This window comes from Eschrichtius robustus, chromosome 17, assembly GCF_028021215.1.
Source record: "Eschrichtius robustus isolate mEscRob2 chromosome 17, mEscRob2.pri, whole genome shotgun sequence".
NCBI classification, from domain to species: Eukaryota; Metazoa; Chordata; class Mammalia; order Artiodactyla; family Eschrichtiidae; genus Eschrichtius; species Eschrichtius robustus.
This window is the reverse complement of record NC_090840.1, coordinates 48,392,908-48,418,822: the sequence shown is the minus strand read 5'-3', so window position 1 is coordinate 48,418,822 and position 25,915 is coordinate 48,392,908. Positions and strand designations below refer to the sequence as shown.

Below are 25,915 nucleotides of genomic sequence, written 5' to 3'. Positions count from 1 at the left end.
CCTGTGATGAGGGCAGGGCAGCAGGGCCCACGCGGGGTGCTGTACGGAATGAGACTCAGTGACGCAGCTCACTCAGACTTCTGTCATCAAGCGAGCTAAGCCACAGAAGTGGCTTAGAGCCTAGAAAACAAATGAGGAATGGCCCATCAAATATTAACAACCAAGCACCAGGTGACATTTTAATTTATTCTGCTTACAGAAACCAAAAAAAAATTATACTATTTTTTTCAGTCTCATCTGCGTTGGACACGAATACTTTCAGAGGCAAGGGTGAGAGGGAAAATGACAGACGTTTCATTGGCTACTGTAGTACTGCTGTATCTCTCCCCAACTTGTCACTCCCAAAGACAGTCACTGCCAAACGCTACTGCAAAAACACAATGCATTTACGTCAATGTCACCTAACTGTACATTTAAATAAAAAATTAACACTAATCCCACCTAAGCTCTGCTAGAAATGTATGGCAGAAAACGACAGAGTAAGAGTATGAGTGAGACATGCACAGCCACTAAAAGCTGATGAGCACCTAGCTTCCCTGCAAGTGGAAAAAAGCAGTGATGACGCCACTCTTCCTATGGGGCAGGAGGAGACCCCTCTTTTATACCCTGCTCAAAATGTCAGGTGGACAATTGGACTGCATGAATGTTTAAAAGCAGCTCCAAATTTTAGCTATCACCTTGCAGAGGTCATCGCTGCACTGCACGGCCGCACTTCCCAAAGTATGTCCCTAAGAACACGGGTCCTACAAAGTTCTCCTTGAAGACAGAATTTGGGGCTCAAAAAGATTTATAAGATACTATAGACTATTATCCACTTCTTAGAGAATCACAATGTACTTTAAAAAGAAGTGCTTAACTGTATTTATTTATTTATCTTTGGCTGCATTGGGTCTTTCTTGCTGAGTGCAGGCTTTCTCTAGTTGTGGCGAGCAGGGGCTACTCTTCATTGCGGTGCACAGGCTTTTCATTACGGTGGCTTCTCTTGTTGTGGAGCACGGGCTCTAGGCGTGCAGGCCTCAGCACTTGTGGCATGCGGGCTCAGAAGTTGTGGCTCGCAGGCTCTAGAGCGCAGGCTCAGTAGTTGTGGCGGATGGGCTTAGTTGCTCTGCAGCATGTGGGATCTTCCCGGACCAGGGCTCAAACCCATGTCCCCTGCATTAGCAGGTGGATTCTTAACCACTGTGCCACCAAGGAAGTCCTGCTTAACTGTATTTAACCCAGAGTTTCCCACTCTGTCCTTGGACTCTTTTCCTTAGGTAACATACTTCATAGAATATATTTTGAGAAATGCTCCTCTATGGCTTTGAAAAATTCTTTGCAGAAACAAAGCACAGAAAAATTAAGTAACTCCTGGAATCATGCGCTGGTCAACAACACAGAGGACGAGTGGTCATAAGACCACAGACCACCACTCTGGTTCCATCTCAACACTTTTGCCATAAACTGAACCTGTCTGAAAAGAGGCAACAATACATTTTCCATGATTTCCTTCTTTATGGTGTAAAGCGTTGGGCATGCCGACCAGAGTACAGAACTGAACGTGGCCAACAGGGGCCCATACTTCATGCACAGAGACCAGATGTTTCTAGTCTTTTCCTCTTCTGTAACAATCAGATCATTAAACAACCGTCGTCGCTTATCACGTGACTACAAGATTTTTCAAATAGACTTGACAGCCCTTTGTTCTTGATAGGACACAAGAAAACAATAGAGCTTCTAATTATTTTCAGCAAGAATTACATAGACCAAGAAATCAAAATACAAAAGCTTTTGGCTATATATGCCAAAAAATTTTAAAGTATTACAGCATGGACAGGGAAAGATGGAAATCAAGGACATTACTGGAATGAGGTAAACATTTCATCCATTTGCATAAATACATAATTTTTTTAATTCTCGTTTCCAAGGAATTTCACATGACATATTGAAACGGAAGACAGCAAAAACAACTCTCCAGCTGTGGGACTTGGCAAACACAGTTATTATCTGTGCCAGGATGTAAACCGACCTCACACCTCAATAGCGATTCTCGCAAATCGATACTGCAGAGAGGCAGGCGGCCTCAGCAACACGAGACCCCTCTCCACTCCTGGCTGGCCGGACAGCATATCCAGCAAGCCCGTCAAACTAACAAACCCCAGGGCTTCCCCACAGCCGACAGCCATGGAAAAATCTCCCTGTGTGACAAAGCCAAGGAGAACTCTGGAGCAGTGAGAAGTCACAACCGGGAGAGGGCCTGACCACAAGCCCAGGGTCAGAGGCTGGTGTCCAGCTGCAGGGTCCCCCTCTGCCAGGCCCTCAGATGCAGCACAGCCTCGCTTCTGCCTCTTCTCTAGTTTCTTCTTCTCCTTCTGTTTCCGGATCTGGCTCTTGAATGGGTCACTATGCTTGGGTTCCTGGGGCCCACAGTACAGCCGATCCTGGCTGAGCTGGAGGAGGTCCTCCTCAGCTGGAACACAGATCATGGTGTGCGGCTCGGGGCTGCCCTTCCTGAGCAGGGACAGCCTGACCCACACCAGGGCCTTGGGGAAGCGGTCCAGGATGGACAGGCAAGCCTCTCTGCTCAATTCTTGCTGCCCTCTGCCAGGAGCTCGCGGGGCTGCCCGACTGTCCCCAGAACTGGGCCCACACCAGGCTGACAGCTGCCTCAGTAATTTTCTACTCCTGCATGAAGTGGGAGACACACGTTTTGAGGATATTTTGTTCAAGGAGAAAATATGCAGTTAGAAGACTGGACATTGCTAGAGTTCATTTGATTTTTTAATACTCTATAGGGGGAAAGGATCAAAACTTCGATTTTTTAAAAATCAAAAATACACATTTACACATTTATGTAATGATACTTTTCTTTTTTATGTGTCTACTATTCTGAGACTCAAGGATTAAAGGTTTAAAGTTGAAGGCAGAGAAAAATAAGACAGTGGAGTAGAATCTATGGCTATATTCACAGTGAGAGGATTAGAGTAAAAAGGAACTGATGTTTTGATGAAAAAAGAAACTCTAAGGGGCACTTATCTGAAAAGTAAGAAGGAAGGATATGAAATTACTGTACAGAAAAATAAGTATAAAGCAAAGGGGTGGCACTCTTTTAAAATCAGAGCACAGAATAAAGGGTAAATGACAAGCAGAATCGAATAGCCTGCAGCAGCACTGAGAGAAGAACACATTTTACACAGTAACCTCTGTGATATGACAATATCACAGTGAATGGGGATCTAGTCGGCCACAAACGCAGATCATTCAAAAGCAATGGGAAGAAATCTAATTCAACGATTTAAAGAATGCTTGCAGGGGTTCTTCATTACTTAAGATCACCATCGTGAGGGGACTGCTTTGTGAGCAAAGACTAAATAAAAAAGGTCATAAACTGCCTTGGTTTAGGTCTATTGATGCGATATTTTAAATCATTTCATCAGTTAGCAACATGCCCCAAATCAAATGTATGTGATTTAGCCTTTTCCCTGGGCCCGCTATGATTCACTGGCTTTCCCTTCCAGAAGGTCCATAAATTCACTTGGGCTTTGTGTAAAGGAACAATGATAACTTTTACTTCCTGTAGCCTGGTCAGTATCAAAAAAAAAAACAGACAATCCAAAGACGTACCGGGAAGTCGTGTGCACTTACCTCAGAACGCAGAGGAGACTGCCGGTGGCACCCTGGCCCACTACGCCCTCAGTCCCCACCCAGGCTGGACCATCTGTGTCCATCACTCCCTTGGGCTCGCTGGAGTCGTTTAGGGGTGTGCCCTCGTCATCAGACAGCTGACGAGTCCTTCCAGGCACGGGAGCACAAGACACCACATCTTTCCTCAGGCTACTCTCCTCACCACCTGGAGAGGAAGCTGCAGACGATTCGTCTTGGGCCTGGACTCTTGATTCCCAGTCTCGAGTTAACTGCTCCCAGGGACAGCAGAAAGGTGCCAGGGTGCCAAGCTTAACGTAGTTGGGCCGTTTTGCCGGAGGGCGTCTAATGGAAATCAAAGAGGAGGACCAATTTTGAACAATTTAAGATGGCCAATCAAAATAACCATGGCCACCGTATTCCATCTCTCTTTTAAAAGCAAACATACAAAAAAGTTTTCTAAGAAATACGATTACAAAAAATAATAATAACCAACTCTACTGGCTGAGCTTTTTCGTTTTCTTCGGTTTTTACTGTAATAGATAATGCACCCACAAAGTCGCCCTACGTGCACCACTCCGGGGAGTGCCACTCGTGGAGAACTGCAGGTAAAGGGTGCTCCTGGAGCTGTGCAGTGATGCCCGTGAATACTCACAGGGTTTCAAGTTCAAAAGGTACAAAAGGGGGACTTCCCTGGTGGTCCAGTGGTTAAGAATCCGCCTTCCAATGCAGGGGACGCGGGTTCGATCCCTGGTCAGGAAACTAAGATCCCACATGCCATGGGGCAACTAAGCAACTCTGAGCCCGCGCACTCTGGAGCCCGCGTGCCCCAACTAGAAAGCCCACGCACCACAGCTAGAGAGCCTGCATGCCGCAACTACTGAGCCTGTGCACCACAACTAGAGAGAAGCCCGTACACAACTAGAGAGCACACCACAACTAGAGAGAAGCCCACGCGCTGCAACACAAGATCCCACGTGCTGCAACTAAGACCTGATGCAGCCAAAAAATTTTTTAAAAATTTTATAAAAAAAGGTACAAAAGGGGTGATGGTGAAGTTTCTCTCTCACCCTTGACCTCTGGTGACCCAGCTGTCCTCCACAAAGACAATATCATCATCTGTTTCTTAGATATCCTTCTAGAGACATCTTATAAACTTACAAGCAGATATGTACATATTTCTTTTTTAACCCATTTTACACAAATGGTGGCAAACCGATCCTGTACTCTTTTGTTTATCTTTATTCATTTAACAAAATATCTTGGAGGTCATTTTATATTAGCACATCAAGACATCCCTCACTCTTTTGCACAAGTCTTATCCCACTGGATGGTTATACCCTAAGTTATTTAGACAGTCCTCTCCTGCAGGACATTTTGGTTATTTTCAAGCTTTTGCTTCTACAAACGATGCTGCCATGAATGACCTTGAACATGTTGTACAAGTACAAGTATATCCACAGGATAAAGTCCTGGGAGTGGAAGTGCTAAGGCAACGAGTATTATTAGCACTTGCAATTTTGACAGATATTTCCAAACTGCCCTCCACATGGGTGATACCAAATGACCTTTCCAGCAACGTGTAAGTGAGGGAGAACCTTCAAAAAACCACAAACTAGTGGGAACCAGGGCCTGCTCTGGTATGTAATGACCCCAAGAGGTAGGGAGCAGCCTGGCCATGGGCCCTTCTGGGCTGGGGTACTCTGTGGGAGTCACAGCCTGCACCCTCAGGCTGATGGTCTCCTTGGGGACAGGCCCAGACATTCCTTCCCTCCTTTATTTCTTACTGTGTGCTATGCCCTAGGACCTCAAATGGAAATGAACCTGTATGCTTAATCAGAGGTTCAGTTTGAGCCTATATTCTGGAGATTGAACCAAATGTGTTCTGGCCTCCTGAGAGGGGCAGCTGGTGAAAAACCCTCTCAGGGTACTTGCCTCACCCAGAAATCTTTAAAAAGAGAGATGGGCAGTTTACAAAAAAAGAGACAAAAAATGGTGAAAACACTTAAGAGTACCCAACCTCACTTGTAAGCAAACAAACAAAAAATGAAAACGGTAAGATGCCATTTTTTCATCTATGTTTTGTTAGTATTAAAAGATTGGTAAGGACTTCCCTGGTGGTGCAGTGGTTAAGAATCCGCCTGCTAATGCAGGGGACACAGGTTTGAGCCCTGGTCTGGGAAGATCCCACATGCTGCGGAGCAACTAAGCCAGTGGGCCACAACTACTGAGCCTGCGCTCCAGAGCCCGCAAGCCACAACTACTGAAGCCCGCACGCCTAGAGCCTGTGCTCCTCAACAAAGAGAAGCCACCGCAACTAGAGAAAGCCCGCGTGCAGCAACGAAGACCCAACGCAGCCAAAAATAAATAAATAAATAAATTTATTTTTTAAAAATTAAGTAAATTTAAAAAAATAAATAAAAGATTGGTAATAGCCCATGTTATCGAGACGTAAGGGAAAACAGGCACCCTCAGAACTAGAGGTAAAATTCTACACTAATACAAATAGCAATTTGTCAATAGTACATCAAATCCTCAAGGCATGCATCTTTTTTTTTTTTTAACCAGAAATCTTATTTATGAGATTGAGCCTAAGGTCCTTCTTTGCCTTCTTTCCCCTACAGCTCCTCTCAAGTGATAACTCTTTCTTTTTCACACCCCACAGGCCTAGGGGTGGGCACATTCCTCCTGATGCCCCCAGACCGCTTTTCTTCTCCTTCCTGCTCCCCTGAAGCACAAGCCATCAGATAAACCACTGGCTCTCCCTGCTCAGCCAGGTCCTCGGTCAACTCCCCAGGCACCCCATTCCCCGCCACTCTGCCTTCCCCTCCATCCCGACCCATTCTCAATGGCTTCAGCGGCTACATATATCATCCTTCTAGTACCCTGGCCCACCAGAAACTTCTCACACCTTTTACTTCACCCACTCTCCTGGTCACACCTTACCTTTGGTCACTACCAACACCTGCTCCACCTTAAAATCTCAATTTCAAGTATCCTTCACTCAGAATGATGTCTCCTATTTTGCCTGCCCATTTACCTCTCCACGGCAACAATTCCTCAACCACTGGAACTTACTACGGTAAGTCCCCTACATACGAATGAGTTCCGTTCCAAGAGCGAATTCGTAAGTCCAATTTGTTCGTAAGTCCAACAAAATTAGCCTAGGTACCCAACTAACACAATCGGCTATATAGTGCTGTAATAGGGTTATAATATCAATACTTTTCACACAAATAATACATAAAAAACAAACACAAAAACTAAAGAAAACATTTTTAATCTTACAGTACGGTACCTTGAAAAGTACAGTAGTACAGTACAACAGCTGGCATACGGGGCTGGCATCGAGTGAACAGGCAAGAAGAGTTACTGACTGGAGGAGGAAGAGGAGGTGGGGGATGGTAGAGCTGAAGGATCATCAGCAATAGGAGATGGAGGGCAAGCTGCAATTTCACTCATGCCTGACGCTGACGCTGATGGAACACACGTTCACATCGTTGAAAGTTCGCAACTTGAAGGTTCGTATGTAGGAGACTTACTGTATTCGTTTACCACTTCATCACTGCTCACTACCGTCCTCACATCTCTCTCCTTGGAAGCCTAGATGCCACCGTTCCTAAGAGACTCACTCCCTTTACACATACCCCCAAGTCCCTTCCCCGGCAAAGCCCCTCCTGGTTACATTCAACCCTCCACTACCCCACGCCAGCACCTGATTGGCAGAACATGGCTGGGGAAGAACATGCGGTAGTCCTGAAGGGTCTCGCTATCAACACAACTTAAGTGGACTCTTACATTTTTTACAAATCTGATACGTTTCTCCAGTCAATTCTATCTTCCACTCTCCCAGAACACTGTTTATATCAATTCCTCTCTCCTCAAATCTCCAACAGCCTCTCTCCCCCTTATTCCTAGATGATAAGCTTGCCTATTTTTCACTGAGAAGACGGTCACAATCAGACTACTACCCAACCTCTGCGCAGAGTCTAGCCTACCTAAATCTGTATTCACATTTTCAGAGTCAGCCTTCCAGCCTATTAAAATAAGACAGCTAAGCCTGATCCTAAGGAATGCCACTCCTCCCCTTATGCCCTGGATGCTACCCCGTCTTCCTCACTCAAGGGCTTTGCTCTTGCCATTTTAGCCTCCCTAGAGAATAAGCTCCACTGTAGTTTTGATTTGCATTTCTCTAATGATTAATGATGTTGAGCATTCTTTCATGTGTTTGTTGGCAATCTGTATATCTTCTTTGGAGAAATGTCTATTTAGGTCTCTGCCCATTTTTGGATTGGGTTGTTTGTTTTTATGTTATTGAGCTGCATGAGCTGTTTGTAAATTTTGGAGATTAATCCTTTGTCAGTTGCTTCATTTGCAAATATTTTCTCCCATTCTGAGGGTTGTCTTTTCATCTTGTTTATGGTTTCCTTTGCTGTATGAAAGCTTCTAAGTTTCATTAGGTCCCATTTGTTTATTTTTGTTTTTATTTCCAGTTCTCTAGGAGCTGGGTCAAAAAGGATCTTGCTGTGATTTATGTCATAGAGTGTTCTGCCTATGTTTTCCTCTAAGAGTTTGATAGTGGCTGGCCTTACATTTAGGTCTTTAATCCATTTTGAGTTTATTTTTGTGTATGGTGTTAGGGAGTGTTCTAATTTCATACTTTTACATGTACCTGTCCAGTTTTCCCAGCACCACTTATTGAAGAGGCTGTCTTTTCTCCACTGTATACGCTTGTCTCCTTTATCAAAGATAAGGTGACCATATGTGCGTGGGTTTATCTCTGGGCTTTCTATCCTGTTCCATTGATCTATATTTCTGTTTTTGTGCCAGTACCATACTGTCTTGATTACTGTAGCTTTGTAGTATAGTCTGAAGTCAGGAAGCCTGATTCCTCCAGCTCCATTTTTCGTTCTCAAGATTGCTTTGGCTATTCAGGGTCTTTTGTGTTTCCATACAAATTGTGAAATTTTTCGTTCTAGTTCTGTGAAAAATGCCAGTGGTAGTTTGATAGGGATTGCATTGAATCTGTAGACTGCATTAATCATTAGAGAAATGCAAATCAAAACTACAATGAGATATCATCTCACACCTGTCAGAATGGCCATCATCAAAAAAATCTAGAAACAATAAATGCTGGAGAGGGTGTGGAGAAAAGGGAACACTCTTGCACTGTTGGTGGGAATGTAAACTGATACAGCCACTATGGAGAACAGTATGGAGGTTCCTTAAAAAACTAAAAATAGAACTACCATACGACCCAGCAATCCCACTACTGGGCATATACCCTGAGAAAACCATAATTCAAAAAGAGTCATGTACCAAAATGTTCATTGCAGCTCTATTTACAATAGCCAGAACATGGAAGCAACCGAAGTGTCCATCATCGGATGAATGGATAAAGAAGATGTGGCACATATATACAATGGACTATTACTCAGCCATAAAAAGAAATGAAATTGAGTTATTTGTAGTGAGGTGGATGGAGTTAGAGTCTGTCATACAGAGTGAAGTAAGTCAGAAAGAGAAAAACAAATACAGTATGCTAACACATATATATGGAATCTAAGGAAAAAAAAAAAAAAGGACATGAAGAACCTAGTGGCAAGACGGGAATAAAGACACAGACCTACTAGAGAATGGACTTGAGGATATGGGGAGGGGGGAAGGGTAAGCTGTGACAAAGTGAGAGAGTGGCATGGACATATATACACTACCAAACGTAAAATAGATAGCTAGTGGGAAGCATCCGCATAGCACAGGGAGATCAGCTCGGTGCTTTGTGACCACCTAGAGGGGAGGGATAGGGAGGGTGGGAGGGAGGGAGATGCAAGAGGGAAGAGATATGGGAACATATGTATATGTATAACTGATTCACTTTGTTATAAAGCAGAAACTAACACACCACTGTAAAGCAATTATACTCCAATAAAGATGTTAAAAAAAAAAAAAAAAAGAATAAGCTCCACAGGGGCAGAGCAGACTTTGCCCGTCCTGTCCTCTGCTGCAGCCTCAGTGCCTAGAAAGGTTTTTGACACATGGCAAGTTCTAAGTAAACATGTGCTAAATGAATATATCAGACAAATACGTAGAGATACAAATAGAAAGCTGTTCACAGAAGCACAGAGCAAAAAATTAGAAAGAACCTAAAGGGCCACTGATAAATCACAAACAGCCATACTGCACTGGCAAACTACAACTCACTGGGCGAACCTGGCCCACTGCCTGTTTTTGTATGACCCACGAGCTAGGAATGGTTTTTACATTTTTCAATGGTTGAAAAAACCACAAGAGGGAATTCCCTGAAGGTCCAGTGGTTAGGACTCCGCGCTTCCACTGCAGGGGGCCTGGGTTTCATTCCTGGTTGGGGAACTAAGATCCCACAAGCCGCGCGGTGCAGCCAAAAAAAAAGAAAAAAACACAAGAGAATAATATCTTGTGGCACATGAAAATGCTATCAAATTCAAATAGGATTGTCCATAGCGTGAGCCTGGAACACAGCCGTGCCCACTCATTTACGCATCCTCTGAGGCTGCTTTTGTGCCACATGGCAGAGTTGAGCAGCTGCCATGGAGACCAAAGGGCCCACAAAGCCAGAAATAGTTATCATCTGGCCCTTTACAGAAAAAGTTTGCCAACTCTTGGTTTAGAGTCATATTTATTGATATGGGAAAAATTTCCATAATATACAGCTAAATGAAAAAAGCAGGTTTCAAAATAGTATATGTAATACAATGCCTTAAAAAAAATTTGTGTCTATGAAAAATGTATATACATAAAAAAATCTAAAGGGTGAGAAATAAGTATTACTGTCAATTATTATTTAACAAGCATGGAGAAGCCCCTGCACACTATGGGAGGCATAGGATGTACAACACACAACGGCTGCCCTCAAAGGGCTTGTAAACCAGCAATCCAGGAACGTATCCCCGTTCACTCACTCACTCATTCATCCATCATTCAAACAATAGCTGGAAAGCCAAGCAGGGCCTGTCTCTGGGGTTGCAGCAGTGCACAGGAGAGCACAACTGTGCAGCTCACAGTCAAGGAAATACAACATTCAATTAGTCACCCATTCATCAGTCAACAAAAAAAAAGGTATTAAGGCCCACTGTGCACTAGGCACTGGCTAGATACTGCAGATGCCACAACAAACAAGAGAGTTTTCGTGCTTCCAGAAGTCTACAGTTCAGTAGGAAATACAGGTGCCCTATGTTTCCTTCCCAGAGTATAAAGGAAATAAAGCCCCTCACTGGCCACTCCTCCAATGGAAAAAGAAAAAAGTCTAGATGGATAGATACCAAAATGTAAAAACAGTGCTTATCTCTCTGGATAAAAGGAATACACCAGTTTAAAAAGTCTTTTGGTTGTTTCCATACTTTCATTAAAATTCATAAGTATGTACTCCATCTATAACCATTACGAAAAACACAATTTCCATTTTGAGGAGGCAGGGCTCAGTAGCGGGAATCAATTAACAAGCGCCTGGAACTCAGGTCCACAGCTTAGGTGTACACCATCATCAGTGAAGCAAATAACCAAGAGAAAGGTTTGTAAACTGCATGGGCCATAAAAGGTTTGTAAACTGCATGGGCCTAGATATAGGGCAATCTCCTGACCTAAGTAGTATCTTCTTAATTATGTCTTGGGAATGTTGACAAGTCTAGGAACTCCACATTATATAGTAAGAGTCCCTGAAGCCAGGACAAACATGATTGTTCAATGTGTCTTCCCCTTAAGACATCAAACTAGGGACTTCCCTGGTGATGCAGTGGTTAAGAGCCCTCCTGCCGGGCTTCCCTGGTGGCGCAGTGGTTAAGAATCCGCCTGCCAATGCAGGGGACATGGGTTCGAGCCCTGGTCCAGGAAGATCCCACATGCCGCGGAGCAACTAAGCCCGTGAGCCACAACTACTGAGCCTGCTCTCTAGAGCCCGTGAGCCACAACTACTGAGCCTGAGTGCCACAACTACTGAAGCCTGCACGCCTAGAGCCCATGCTCCGCAACAAGAGAAGGCACCGCATTGAGAAGCCCGCACACCACAATGAAGAGTAGCCCCAATTCACTGCAACTAGAGAAAGCCCGCACGTAGCAACAAAGACCCAACTCAGCCAAAACTAAATAAATAAATAAATAAATTTATTTAAAAAAAAAAAAAGAATCCGCCTGCCAATGCAGGGGACATGGGTTTGAGCCCTGGTCTGGGAAGATCCCACATGCTGTGGAGCAACTAAGCCCGTGCGCCACAACTACTGAGCCTGTGCTCTAGAGCCCACAAGCCACAACTACTGAAGCCCGCACGCCTAGAGCCCATGCTCTGCAACAAGAGAAGCCACCGCAATAAGAAGACCGGGCACCTCAACGAAGAGTAGCCCCTGCTTGCCGCAACTAGACAAAGCCCACACTCAGCAAGGAAGACCCAACGCAGCAAAAAACAAATAAATTTATTAAAAAAAAAAAAAAAGACATCAAACTAGAGAAGCCAGTTTCTTACCTTTTGTACTTTTCAAGAAGATTCTTAGCTTGCTCTTCAGCAAAGAGAATCCCAGCAGGGCAGTCTGGGAAATCACCTGGGACATTAGGTGACCTTTTATACTGAGAATGCACTACAGTCTCTTTTAATCCTCCAACTCTTGCACCTCGATAGATCTAAAAGAAATGCCAGAAAGATCCTGTCACTATACCAACTTAAAGTGAAACTGCTAAATTCTTTGTATGGGGAAAAATGGGAAACCTAAATACCCATCAAAAGTAGAATGGATAAATACACTGGGGAACTACCCCATAATGGGTTACCATACAATAGTAAAAATGAATGAAATAGAGCTTCACCAATCAACATGGAAAAATCTCAATGTTGAGTGAATACTGCAAGTTGCAAAAGCATTTATATAAGGAATAAAGTTTAAAAACATGTCAAATATAGCTATTTTATTTTAGGATATACACACATACTTAATAAAGCTATAAAAACATGCATGATAGTGACAAACACCAAAAATAGGACTAGTGATTCCTTTAGAAGGAGAGAGGGAAATGGGATTGGAGATGGATACACAGAGTGCTTCCAATGAACCTATAATGTCTTATTTCTTAAGCTGGATGGCGGGTGAAAGGTACACAGGTATAACTTCTGTATGCTTAAAACAGTTCATAATTTTAAAGTTAGATTTAAAAATATTCCCACTCCTAAATGATTAACTGAATGTCCTTTGCACTATGCATAATCACTAAAATTAATTATCTGCCTGAATCTAACAGTCTTACATGTCATGTCCTTTATGCTCTCTAGCTCAAAGTAATTATTTAACCAGGGGAAAAAAAACACACATTAGATTTTTAATAAAATTTTTAGCTGCAGTTAATAAAAGAGGAATATATGGAACAGCACTTACAGAAACAACTGTATTCTATACATCTATAAAAACTAAGTCTTTTGGCTTTTAAACTGTAACAAATTTCAAGTAAAGAAACCTCAACATTTTGTTGCCACTACTATTCAAAAATCAGGCCACTTTTAAAACCTCAAAAATTCAAAAAATGTCAGCACAACTCTTAGTAATGAAAACCGGGCTCCAGGGACTCTATGAAGTATCTCATATCCAGGATTATAGCTCAAAGGGCAGAAAACTAGCACTCAATTTCTAGGTCGTGCGTAAAGTCAGGAACATTTTCAGGGCTTGGCATTCACTAGGAATGTATTTTAAATGTTGTAACTGTTGGTCAGCATCGAAGAGTAACTTACAAATGGAATCCAGAAAGCCATGCCCCAGCCCTTTGGGAGGAGGACATCCCAGCCACTTCCCCAGCCTCGTTGGTCATCACCGGTCACTTTTCCTGGTTGTTGAATCAAAAGTATAGGAACCTTGGATTCATGGGGACCTAAAAAAAGCTGTGACCCGGGCACCAGCAATTCACTCCTCTTCCGGTTTAAATCCTGAAGTGGAAGAAAATCATTCAAGACAAACAACCCTAGTCTTCCGGGAGATCCTACTGGGTCTCCCTATAAGCAGCTTTAGAAAGTTAAATGCTCTTTTAAAAAGCAAGAAAAAGGTGTTTTCAGTAAATAAATGTGAGCCATTTTAAGTACAAGGTATTCCTCCCAGGATGATTTTCCTCCATACAAGTGCTTTGGTAGAAAACGCCAAATTGTCTTAAATTAGAATATACTAGGTGATTCAAAGTAATAAAATAATATACATTCATTCTGCTAATTCCTTTTCTATCAGGATTAATCTTATATTTTGATACTCTGTCCCTACATTTATTTTGGTTAAGATTGGTGGTCATGAAGTAAAAGGGCTATAAACAACAACTTCTCAAGGAGGGGCAAGTGGGAAAATACTCCAGCTTTTAAGAAAATTTCTCAGCAGGTCTTAAAAGAGAAGATGCTATAAATTATCTATTAAGTGGACTGCAGGGAGTGGATAACAACATCCTTGCAGATTTTTCTTGCCAGCTGGAGACAGGCCTGACGCTCAATTGAGAAGACTACACAGGAGACCACCTCCATGCTACAAAGTCTAACTCATGAATGCCCTTCATGCATGACCAAGCCCCGAGTCTCCTTTTTTTACCTTTGGTCAAGTTTCCACTACCTTCTACATATTGGTAATTCCAAAATATCTATCTCTTTAGTCCCAACTTTTCCTCCTGGGATAGAAACCTGTCTCCTGGACATCTGCTCCTGGGACGTCCTGAGGCCCCTCAGTTTATCTGAGACTAAACTCATCTTCCCCGCTGCGTCACTCTCTTCCCTGTGTGCCCCGGCTGGCTGAATGACATACAATTCTCACAGTTCATTAGCTAATTCATTCATCCTTTCAAATATTTAGTCTTCATTCATTTCCTTGTTCATTCAAATATTTCCTAAACACCTGTTATATGCCAGGCACTTAGCTAGAACTTGGGAAGACAGCAGTGGCAAGTCAGACCTGGCTCTGGCTCTCTTTTAGCTGAGCTCCTAAAACCAAGCTAGACCATTAGGAGCTAACCCACAGGCCTCCTCCTTTCTCACTTCCCATCTTCCAATCAACCACTGAGTCTACTCAGTTTTACCTTCCAGGTATAGGTATTAAACCCCAGCCCCTCCACTCCAGCCATACTGCCACACTTCAGGCCCCCATCATGCCATCTGGACTACTTCAAGGGTCTCTTTTAAGGCCATCCAACCACAAGCCCTCTCTGCAGCTCCTCCGCCCCCTTATCCCCATCCCTAGTCTCCACAGCACTGCCAGAGTGAAATCTGATCATGTCGTGGCCCAACTCAAAATCTTCAATGGGCCCTGCATCTTCAGTCCAAATCCAAAAATGTCTCAAGGTCTTTTATGCTATAGCCCCTTTTTATCTCCTCAGTTCCATCTCCTACGCTACCCTTAACTCCAAGATACTGCTCTACTTGGAGATTCCTGAACATGCCATCCTGTTTTTGGCCTGGGCCCTTGCCCTTGTTCTCAACTCCGACAATCCTTTCTCCACTGTAGCCTTGGCTCCTGGCCCCTGGCCGCAAGAAGTCTGGTTAATTCTGACCACGCACTTAAGAGTTAGCTCAAATACCAGCTCCTCCACCCAGGAAGCTTTCCCCAGTTTCCCTAGTCCGGGCTCAGTACCCCTTCTTTGGGCCTCCTTTGTGCTCTGTACTTCTTCGACCTAATCCTAGTCATCTACCCCATTATCTAATACAATACCTGGGGCTGACAGGAGCTCAATCATTGTGAAATTAATGACAGAGAACATTTAAGGGAAAAAATAATAAAAGAAAAAAAAATTTAAACCATAAGATTATCATTTCAAGAAAAAGTCTTTGTATTAACCTTTTCTAGAGATTATTCTTCTCTAAACGGAAAAGAGCATTGTATATATCGTAAGGGATCAAAAAATTGAAAATAAAAGGAAGTCTATGGGATTCTATAAAGTATGAAATAACGTTCATGGTCTCTAGGGTGATGAATTTCAGCCTGTTTTCACGACTTTACCATTAGTTACCTGATCCGAGATTTTATTCTCTGTGACACTCTTACAGATATCTTGGTTCCAAAGAAAGCTATGCGAACACTCCACAGGCACACCCTCCAGAAGCAGCTGTCTAACTTTCTCATTATCTAAGAGGGAAAAGAAATAGCCTTAAACCACATTCCTTAGATCAGTGAGGTCAAATTCTGAACAAAGCCAGGTGACCTTTTGTTACAGGAAACTATTCTATAGGCTCCTCTAGAAGCCTAACTTCTCTAGAGGAATTTATTTACTTGAGTAGAAATTGTTATTCTTACAGTTGGTTTCATAATCTGTGAAACAGCAAAGGCTCCTAAACTTATTTCTTTGACATTTATTTTTAGTCTGTAAGATGCAAATATTACATTAAATTGCCTCTAAATATCTGCCTGATTCCACATTTAAGATAATCACGTTCTAGGCATCACTGCAGAGGCGAACCATTTCTTGATTATATGCTCTGACGGCACAAATCATATTTTAACTATTGGCTTCAGGGCTCTTTATATCATCCCTGACCCAATGGTCTTGAGCCAACAGATACCATCCTCTTCTTCTGTCCTATTACTTCAAGGATGTATTTTTCTGTCCTTTAAAATGAATATATTTGTTGTGAAATATGTTGTTTCATCCCTTTAAACGAGCTACATCATGACAAAAAGTACTCTAGTGGGAAAGGAGGAGGAATTTTTTCAGTTATAAACATATATATTGATAGAAGAGACTTCCTACATGCAATTACTTAAACACTAGGGGAAAAAAAATCTTTCAAATCTTATTTTGTTGGACTGAAGAATTAAAAGTAAAAAGTCAGACAATTCATGAGTTTAGGCTAAGGTCCTAAAATGCCAACATAGAAAGGTCACTCAACCTGCATGGGTCTGACGGCTGAAAAAAAATAAGTTGGAAGTGACTTGGCCATAATGTGACAGATATCAGGGATAAACAAGTTAGAAAAAACTAAACTGATGAAAAGATCTGAGATGAAAGCTCCTTAAAAGCAGCAACTGCTTCTAGTGCTGCTGGAAAGAATAACCAGCACCATCTCAACTGATGTGTGCTGTAAAAGTTCACACAGCCTGTCTAGGAGCTAAAAAGCCCCATCAAACAGCTGTCTGCCGAGAAGGCTTTCCTGTGGAGTGCTGCCACAGATCTGAGTGACAGAGCTGGGATTTTATTCAGATTTGGCTGCAGACAAAAGAGATGGCTAATACTTAGGGTGTAAAGGCATAGGAAAGCACAACTTCATCTTCAAATATTCTAAAACATAGTAAGTAAATAGATGAAACAAAGTAGATGGTACATCTAAACAATGGAATATTATTCAGCACTAAAAAGAAATGAGCTATCAAGCCATGAAAAGACAAGAAAGAACCTTAAATGCATATTACTATGTGAAAGAAACCAATCTGAAAAGGCGACATACTGTATGATTCCAACTATGTGACATTCTGGAAAAGGCAAAACCATAAAGACTGTTGAAGGAGCAAGGGTTGGAAGCAGTGAGAAAGGGATGAATAGACAGAGCACAGCCGACTTAGGATAGTGAAACTATTCTGTGTGATACTATAATGACAAAGCAGAGTATGTCTGAAGGCAAAGGAGGCCTTTTAAGTCAACAGTCTTCACTACTGAGAAAAAAATATTATCAGCTGAGTCAGCACGCCCCTCAGTGTGCCCAGAATGACTGTCAATTCCGAGCGTAATTCTAAGTCCTTCCCCCGAGACTCACATAAAGCACATTCTCTTTCATCTCGGACCAAAGCTAATTGACTACATAACTCCAGAATTGTGACTTAAAGGTTGAATAGCTTATCTTCTCCTTTCTTAAATGTATTTGAAGATCACCAGATTTTAAATTTTTCTTAAGTGTTTCTTAGAGAAGCAAAGGAAATGAATAAAAGGTTTACTCATTTGGGATTCAAATGAACCAAAGTTACAGCCTTCAAATTCACTCTATTTTAAATTAAATTTGCAGAACAGTTAAAAAGGCCCAGCTGAAGCTATCAGATATTTTTTCTCCCAAGAGCAGAAACTGAGAAGTCATGGCAATAATGACCAATAACTGGGCACTTGAGAAAGTCAACTGTTTGGGGTGCACGGTAATAGAGAGGGTGCAAAGAGAAAGACTAAAAAGAGCCCATGAGCACAATGTAAGGTCAGTGTTTTCCAAAGCAAATTCATCTCTGGAAGACAAAGACTAGTTAAAATAATCTAACAAAGCAAACCAGATGTTAAGGAGAGCAAATACTAAAAGAACAGATAGTAGAGCAGAACTTGTATTTTTAAATTTCACCCCGAAAACCAGTTCTTTACACAGTGAAATGCTGTGTTAATGAAGTTGAAAAGATTCGCAAAAACATATTGTTAATATTTATCAAACTCAAGAAATAAATGATAGGACTTCCCTGGTGGCACAGTGGTTAAGAATCCGCCTGCCAATGCAGGGGACACGGGTTCAAGCCCTGGTCCAGGAAGATCCCACATGCCGCGGAGCAACTAAGCCCGTGCGCCACAACTACAGAGCCTGTGCTCTGGAGCCCACGAGCCACGACTACTGAGCCCGCGTGCCACAACTACTGAAGCCCGGGCGCCTAGAGCCCGTGCTCCACAACAAGAGAAGCCACTGCAATGAGAAGCCCACGCACTGCAACGAAGAGTAGCCCCCCACTCGCCACAACTAGAGAAAGCCCACGTGCGGCAACGAAGACCCAACGCAGCCATAAATAAATAAATAAATGAATATATTAAAAAAAGAAAAAGAAAGAAATGATCAAGTAAACTTTTTCAAAGCACCTGAGGATATGCATCACCGCTTCAGGGTCTTCACTGAAAGAGAAAACCATTTCCATCTCTGTACTCTATTCTACTCTCAATATTTCTGACGCTCAAGTGTGTGGGTGTTTTTCCCACAGCAAACAATTCTCTGACACCAGCTGGGTGTCCTACAATTTAACTCAATCCTGACACTACCTACCTAGAGATAGCATCAGATCCCACAGGTGAAGGGCTCAGTCCCACAGACAGCTCCCACTTCAGACGCCAATTTTAAGTCCTGACCAACTGGCTATAAATTGGCCACGTCCAATAGTTTGCTAGAATGGCTCCCAGAACTCAGGAAAACAGTTTACTTACTACATTACTGGGTGATTTTTTAATAAAAGGATACAACTCAGGAACAGCCAGATGCAAGAGATGCACAGGGCAAGGTAAAGGGGAAGGGGTGTGGAGCTTCCATTGCCCTCTCTGGGCACCCCACCACCCAGCACCTCCAAGGGCTCAGCAAACAGGAAGCTCTCCAAACTCCACTCTAGGATTTTTATGGAGGTTTCATCAGGTAGGTATGATTGATTGGCCATTAGTGATTAAGCTTAATCTCCAGCCCCTCTCCCTTCTCAGGGAGAGAAGGGGTGGGGCCTGAAAGTTCCAACATTTTGGTTGGTTCCCCTGGCAACCAGCCCCCAACCTTAGGGGCTTTACCAAAAGACAACTCATTAACATAAACTCAGGTGTGGTTGAAAGGGGCTTGTTAGGAATAAGAAAAGGCTCTCCTTTTAGCCTTTAAGGCTCTTGTCACTTAGGAAATGACAAGAGTTTTAGAAGCAAGGTGTCAGGAACCATGGACAAACACCAAAACATGTATTTCTTATTACTTCACAGTATCACATTGCTGTATCTTCTCTTTTCCAAGCTCTCTATAATTCCCAGCACACATAAGAAGATAAATTGTTTATGTTATGCAAGTCAGGCAAACCCTTCCTACCTATGGTTTAAGTAGCACCAGAATTGACCTGTTTTGTCCAAGTCAAAACAAAGAATGACTTCAGATATGGAAAGATAGACTGGAAGTTATGTCAGAGAATTAAGACCATCATGACCTTCAAAACGAAGAATGACTTCAGATATGGAAAGATAGACTGGAAGTTATGTCAGTGAATTAAGACCATCATGACCTTAAGATTCTTCCAAGGATTAATCTTTTATTAATTGACCCAGCTCATCAAAGTATATTTCTAAAATTAGTTTTGAATTGTCATCCCAGATGGTATGTTACACTTGTTAATAATATTTGTGTAATACTAACTCCTTAAAAAGTTTACTTTTTTATATAGCTCACATGCCGATACTTCTTCAAAGAAATTACTTAAAACAGGTTTTAATAAAATACAACAATAACATTGGTGGCCACGATGGTGAAGTAAGACCCTGAACGTACCGCCTCACAAGGGCACACCAAAATTACAACTGTTTACAGAGCAACTATCTATGAGAACGTCTTGAAGACTAGCAGAACAGGCTCTCCACGACTAAAGATAATAAAGAAGGAACCGGGTAGGAGAGGTGGAGACATGGTAGAGTCAAGACACACACCCCTGGGTAGGCGACCCACAAACAGGAGGAGAATCATAATTGCAGAATTTCCCCGAGGGAGTAGGGGAACCAAGCTCCACATCAGGTACCCCAGCCTGGGGGTGCTGCATAGAGAGAATGAGCCTGCAGAACGTCTGGCTTTGAAGGCCAGCTGGGCTTGAGAACAGGAGAGCTGGAGGGCTACAGGAAACACAGACTCCACTCTTAAAGGGTACACACAAAATCTACATGTTCCAAGTCCCAGCACAGAGGCAGTAATTTGAAAAGAGCCACTTGCTGATCTTAGAGAGTTTCCCAGAGAGGCAGAAGGCAATTGGGAGTCCTCCTGGGGACACAGATCTGGCGAGGATGTGGAGAAAAGGGAACCCTCATACACTGTTGGTGGGAATGTAAATTGGTACAGCCACTATGGAGAACAGAATAGAGATTCCTCAAAAAACTAAAAATAGAACTACCATACAATCCAGCAATTCCACTTCTGGGTATATTTCCAAAGAAAATGAAAACACTAATTCGAAAAGATACATGCACCCCTATGTTCACTGCAACATTATTTATAACAGCCGAGGTATGGAAGTGTCCATCAGCAGATGAATGGATAAAGAATATGTGGTATATATACAATGGAATACCACTCAGACGTAAAAAGAATGACATTTTGCCATTTCCAACAACATGGATGGACTTGAAGGATATTACACTAAGTGAAATAACTCAGAGAAAGACAAACAGCATATGATGTCACTAATATGCGGAATCTAAAAAACAAATGAACAAACATAACAAAACAGAAACAGAGTCCTAGATACAGAGAACAAACTGGTGGTTGTGAGAGGGGAGACGTGTGGGGGGGATGACTGAAATAAGATGAGGGAGATTAAGAGATACAAACTTCCAGTTATAAAATAAGTAAGTCATGGGGATGTAATGTACAGCATGGGGAATATGGTCAGTGATATTGAAACAACTTTGTATGATGACAGATGGTAGCTAGACTTATCTTGGTGATCATTTGGTAATGTATAAAAATATTGAACCACTATGTTATACACTTGAAACTAATATAATATTGTAAATCAATTATACTTTGATTATTAAAAAACACAATGACTCATAAGATGGTAAGCTTTAATAGTAGAAATTAAATCATGTTTTTCAAGATAGACTTTAACTTTCCTTGAACTGATTATATTAAGACAAAAGCCTTAGGAAGAATTTAATACTGCCTTATTCCAAAAAAGGATTTGAGGATTTGAGGATTTGAGAGTTTAACTACAGTTTTGAGATGATTATGACAGTAAACATTTATTGGTGTAGTAGACGCTGTTAACTTTTATGGTTGTTCCAGACCATATTGCTATTAAAAAAGAAAGAGGCAACAATTCATTGATTAAAGTGTTCGGCTCCGTAATTAACTAACTTACCTATATATCTTAAACTCCTCCCTCATCCAATCCGCCTTTCATGTAAAGTTCTGGCAGAGTACTTTATTGCCCCCTTAATAAGCTATCTAACTACATGTGAAGGTAAAAAAAAAAAATTCTGAAGTTGTTTCTACACACACCTGTATCCTTTCTCCAAAAATTCATAAGCTGATTTTAATTATTCTTCCAATTAACCGTGTTTAAATGACAGTAAATATGAGACATTATCACAATTGCTGCAAATCGCAATATTAGACTAAAATTTTAGCCAGCCCCTACCCATCCCCCACCGTGTCACCCCAAAGAACTCCTGCAGGCCACTCTACTGAGTCTAAACCAAGACATCTTACCCTTCGGCACCTGGGATGGCCTTGCCAGGATTCGAACCTGGATCATCTGTATGGTCAGACAGAGGCTTCCAAAGAGCACAAGACCAGCTGCGGGTGCAGATCCCTTCCTCACAATTAAAATTCTGAAAAGCCAGGCATTTTCAGAGAACCAAGTTTGCAGAGACAGGTTTTACTAGATACTAAAAATAGAGAACTCAGGGAAAAAAATGAACATAAGGATCAGGCTACATGTTTACAGCTAAAAGATACTTCCTCATACACCATCTCCTTTGATCATAATCACCTTGAAAGGTAGGCAGGTAAAGACTGCCCTAATTCTTCTACAGATAAAGTTACCGCAGAAGTGTCACAGACAGAACTCTTCTAATGGGACTGACTGCTCTAAATAGTAAGGAAAACCAGGTTGTCTCAAGAACTTTACCTTGGCATTTTTCTGGATTGGGCAAAACTTTGGACCTCTTTTGAGGCAAATTTATTCGTGGATCACCAACTGTCAGTCCCAGAATAGTACCTGCTGGAATTTCTGCTGGTGATGTTATTCCTTTAGCAAAAAACAAAACAAAACAAAGAGCAAACAGAAAGTTATTCACAAACACATATATATTTGCTTTAATTTTCAAATTTTTCTAATGAAACTTTCATCTTGGGCTAATTACGTAAAGACACGTATTCCCCTTTTTTTCCCCAAAGATACTTTCAGAGAATAAATTAACGTTCATAAAGAGTGGCATTTCTTACAAAAAACATTAAATTAACGTAACAGGTTATTTTATGACATGAACATGTATGTTCCTGTCAATAACTACAGGAGCTTCACACACAAATGCAATCATGTGAAGGTAAGTAAGATTTTATTTTAGTAGCTGGTACATGCATTTATCTATAGCAATGGAATGCCAATTATTTAGAATACTAACACTTCATTTGTGCTTTCTTGCTGTATTTTAACAAACAGTTACAAGTTAAAAAGCACCACTACATTTAGGTAGCTCAACTGCAAGATGCTCTTTTAACCCATTTCCCACTCTTCCCTTCTTCCCCAGTACAACCCAGTATCCCCCCTGTTATACCTCCCAACAATTCAAAAATGGTTTCCTGTCTGTGATGAAGGGAAACGCTATCAGGATTCCTGCAGGTTTCAATCCACCAACAGTGAGGTGTCTTCTCTGTGTCCTCTCCCTCCTGGAAAACAACAACTCCTGTTCACCAGACAAATAATGGATCAGACTTAATAATTTTGGTTAAAATGGTTGTGCTATTGGCCCCCATCCTTTTTTCCCTGTTTGTGGGAATGAATCTTTTATGAGGGGAACCAGGGAAACTGTCACATCAGACTAATGATTCTTCTAATTACAGACATGGACACAGGACTATACTTCTCTCAAGATTTCACAAACTAAGAAAAACATTCGTGGTTTTCTGGGAGACTACCTACCTAATTTACTGCACACCTGTGGTCTCTGTAGCACAGTGCCAACAAGAGATGCCTTGCTCCTTGTTCTTCTCCCACTCTACCAACTTCATCACCACAGAATGAAGCAATAAAATTTTCCTCACCAAAGAAAAACCAAACCAATACCTTTTGAAGAAATCTTCAGCAAAAGGATTTATTACTACTATAGTACTTCTAGAAATTTCAAGAAAGTTACACAAGTATTTTGCTTGCCTTTTTTCTGAACAGAACTAGGAATTGGGAAAGGTTTCAAACAGCACTTCAAGTATTGTAAGCATGCCCAGGAAGAGAACCTACAGCCATGATTCATACCAAAGTTCACTGAAGTAGGATGTGCCCCTACAGATTCTAACCTGTAATACATGCGCCCTTTACCTCACACAAACTCAGGTGGCACAAACTAGTGGTTCAAAGTACAGGCCCTGGAACCAAACGTCCTAGGTTCGAATCCTCCCTCTGCAACTTATGAGCTAGCATGGAGTAACAACTCTGCACCGGGCACTGTGCTAAGCCCAGGGGACAGAGTAAAGAATGGGACTGACCCGTCCTTGCAATCACGAAGCTCAGACTCTAATGAGACACGAACATCGAACAGATATGCAAACAAATCTAGACGTAAATAGAGGAGATGTGCAAGATGGGATGAAAACAACGGGAGGGATATAATTTAACTTAGGGGATCAGAAAAGGATGCTAGAGGAAAATGATATAGATGTTGAAACTTAAAGAATGAGGAAGGCTTAGCCAAGAAGAGCGATAGAGGTGGGACATTCAGACAGGCTCTAAGGGAGGTGAGATCTGACATATTCTAGAACCTGGAAGAAGGCCAGGATGGCTGAAGTGCCAAAGGTGAGGAGAGATGAGGCCAGGCAGACATGAAGGTATAAGATTACCAGTCAAATTAAGGGCTCTGGAATTTATCTCAAATACAATGAGAAGCTATCCAAAAGCTTTTAATCAGGAAGTAGCACGATGTGAATAAATTGTCAAAGTATCACTTTGCCTCCTGCGTGGAGAATAGAGTGAAAAGCGAGAGCAATGAAGGAAAGTTAAGAAGCTGCTTCAGGATCCAGGAAAGAGACAACAGTGGTTGAGACTACTGTGGAAACAGGGAAGAGGGAGAGAGAAGTCGTCTTTGTTTTTTAAAGTATCTGTCTTCTAACAGCTCAAACTCTGTTCAGATGTATCACCATATTCAACGTGTCCAATCTGCGAGAGGCACAGGCACTGAGAGGTTAATTGCACAAATACAGAAAAACAAACCGAATCTGAACCCAAAGTGTCTGATTCCTAATCTAGTCTCTACTCTCCAGACCTGCACTGTCAACATGGCAGCCACTAGCCACAGAGAACAGTTTGAATTTAACTGTTAGTTCATTAAAATTAAATAAAGGAACCAATTCACTTCCTCAGTCACGCTAGCAACTCGGTAGCTACATGTGGCTGGTGGCTCCAGAATGGACGGCACAAAGAAACATCACCCTCGCAGAACGTTCTAGTGGACAGAGAAGCACTCAACACACTGTTCTCAACCTGTTAGATATCACCCTTAAAACTGGCCCCAGAAAATATGCATCACACAAGTACAAACAAAAAAAAACCAGCATATACTTTCCAGGATTTTAGGGGCTCCCTGTTAGCTGCCTATGGAGAAGTTAAGAACCTTCCACAAGACTCAGAAGCTGCAGGAGCAGTCTGTATTTAAATAAGAACAAGTCAGTTTAATTATTACATTCACTTAGATTTGCTCTTCTAGGAAAAGGGAAAGATAAAAGTCTTTTATAATAAGAGTAAGTAGGGAAACAAACATTTACAAGCCATGGCCCAAAATGTTACCAAATTACGTTAGGTTTCACAAATTTGCTAAGAAGGAGGTGACCAGAATAAAACATTATAAGCACGTTTACTCTCACAGTGTGGACAGAAGCAGCTTTGAGTGCTTCAGTTAGGATGGAGTGGGAAAGTGGACCAATCAGCCGGAATCTGTTCATCTCCATCGTCAAATCACTGAAAGAAAGAAAAGGTCTTAAAATGGAAACTTCCATCGTATATGATGTCTGTTTCACCGGCAAAAACAGAGCACACCTTCACTGAAAACGGTCAGTAGGTTCAGAGCAAATTCAACCCATACCTGATTACAATGCCTGTGGTCGGAGAGACCCAAGAATACGGTTGAAGTGGATCTCTAGTTCCATCACCGATGATTTTTTTAATTGGTTTAGCATTTTCCTCATCATCTTTCCATTTTCTTTTCTTGCCAATTTTCTCTTTGGGCAGGTCAGTTTGGCTTTTTTCTTGGGATGGTGTCAGTAGGGGATCAGGGAGGCAGACAGTCGACTTGGTGGGTTCCATACACTGGCACACTGCTTTTATTTCCTCTAAGATATCCTAAGGATATGTTCAAACATTTTACTTTTAAACTCTGGAATTTAAATATGTTTCAAATTTAAGCTGGTTTAGTGTATGTTATTTTTTCTACCTTTAAAAATGTACATTTTTATTCTTCACAAATTAAACTAAATTTATCATCATCAAAAAGGTTTTTTGATTCCTCTGCACTTAGAACAAAAAAAGAACTCCGAAATGTCAAAGATTAATGAAAACAACATGAATACTCTGACCAGTTTTTTTTTTAAACTAGTTTAAAGAGGAATTTGGAGAAAATTTACAGTCTACTGTATAAAAGCAGTGAGTATGCTAAAAAAGGA

General features: G+C 41.8%; 1 protein-coding gene across 5 annotated transcripts in view; it reads right to left on the bottom strand.

Annotated features, from left to right (window-relative positions):
• Positions 1–442: 442 nt before the first annotated feature.
• POP1 (POP1 homolog, ribonuclease P/MRP subunit) overlaps positions 443–25,915 on the bottom strand; it is a 41,142-nt gene continuing 15,669 nt past the window's right edge. For 3 of the 5 annotated variants that reach the window (XM_068525962.1, XM_068525965.1, XM_068525966.1), the window contains 9 exons: positions 25,339–25,595; positions 25,109–25,214; positions 22,825–22,936; positions 22,176–22,295; positions 15,604–15,719; positions 13,364–13,555; positions 12,113–12,267; positions 3,625–3,966; positions 443–2,664 (listed from right to left, as the gene is read on the bottom strand). In XM_068525962.1, coding sequence (XP_068382063.1) covers positions 2,010–2,664; positions 3,625–3,966; positions 12,113–12,267; positions 13,364–13,555; positions 15,604–15,719; positions 22,176–22,295; positions 22,825–22,936; positions 25,109–25,214; positions 25,339–25,595 — 2,055 coding nt within the window. In that variant the 3' untranslated portion in view covers positions 443–2,009. The remainder of the gene's footprint in view (positions 2,665–3,624; positions 3,967–12,112; positions 12,268–13,363; positions 13,556–15,603; positions 15,720–22,175; positions 22,296–22,824; positions 22,937–25,108; positions 25,215–25,338; positions 25,596–25,915) is intronic. The other 2 variants (XM_068525963.1, XM_068525964.1) reach the window with 2 other exon arrangements.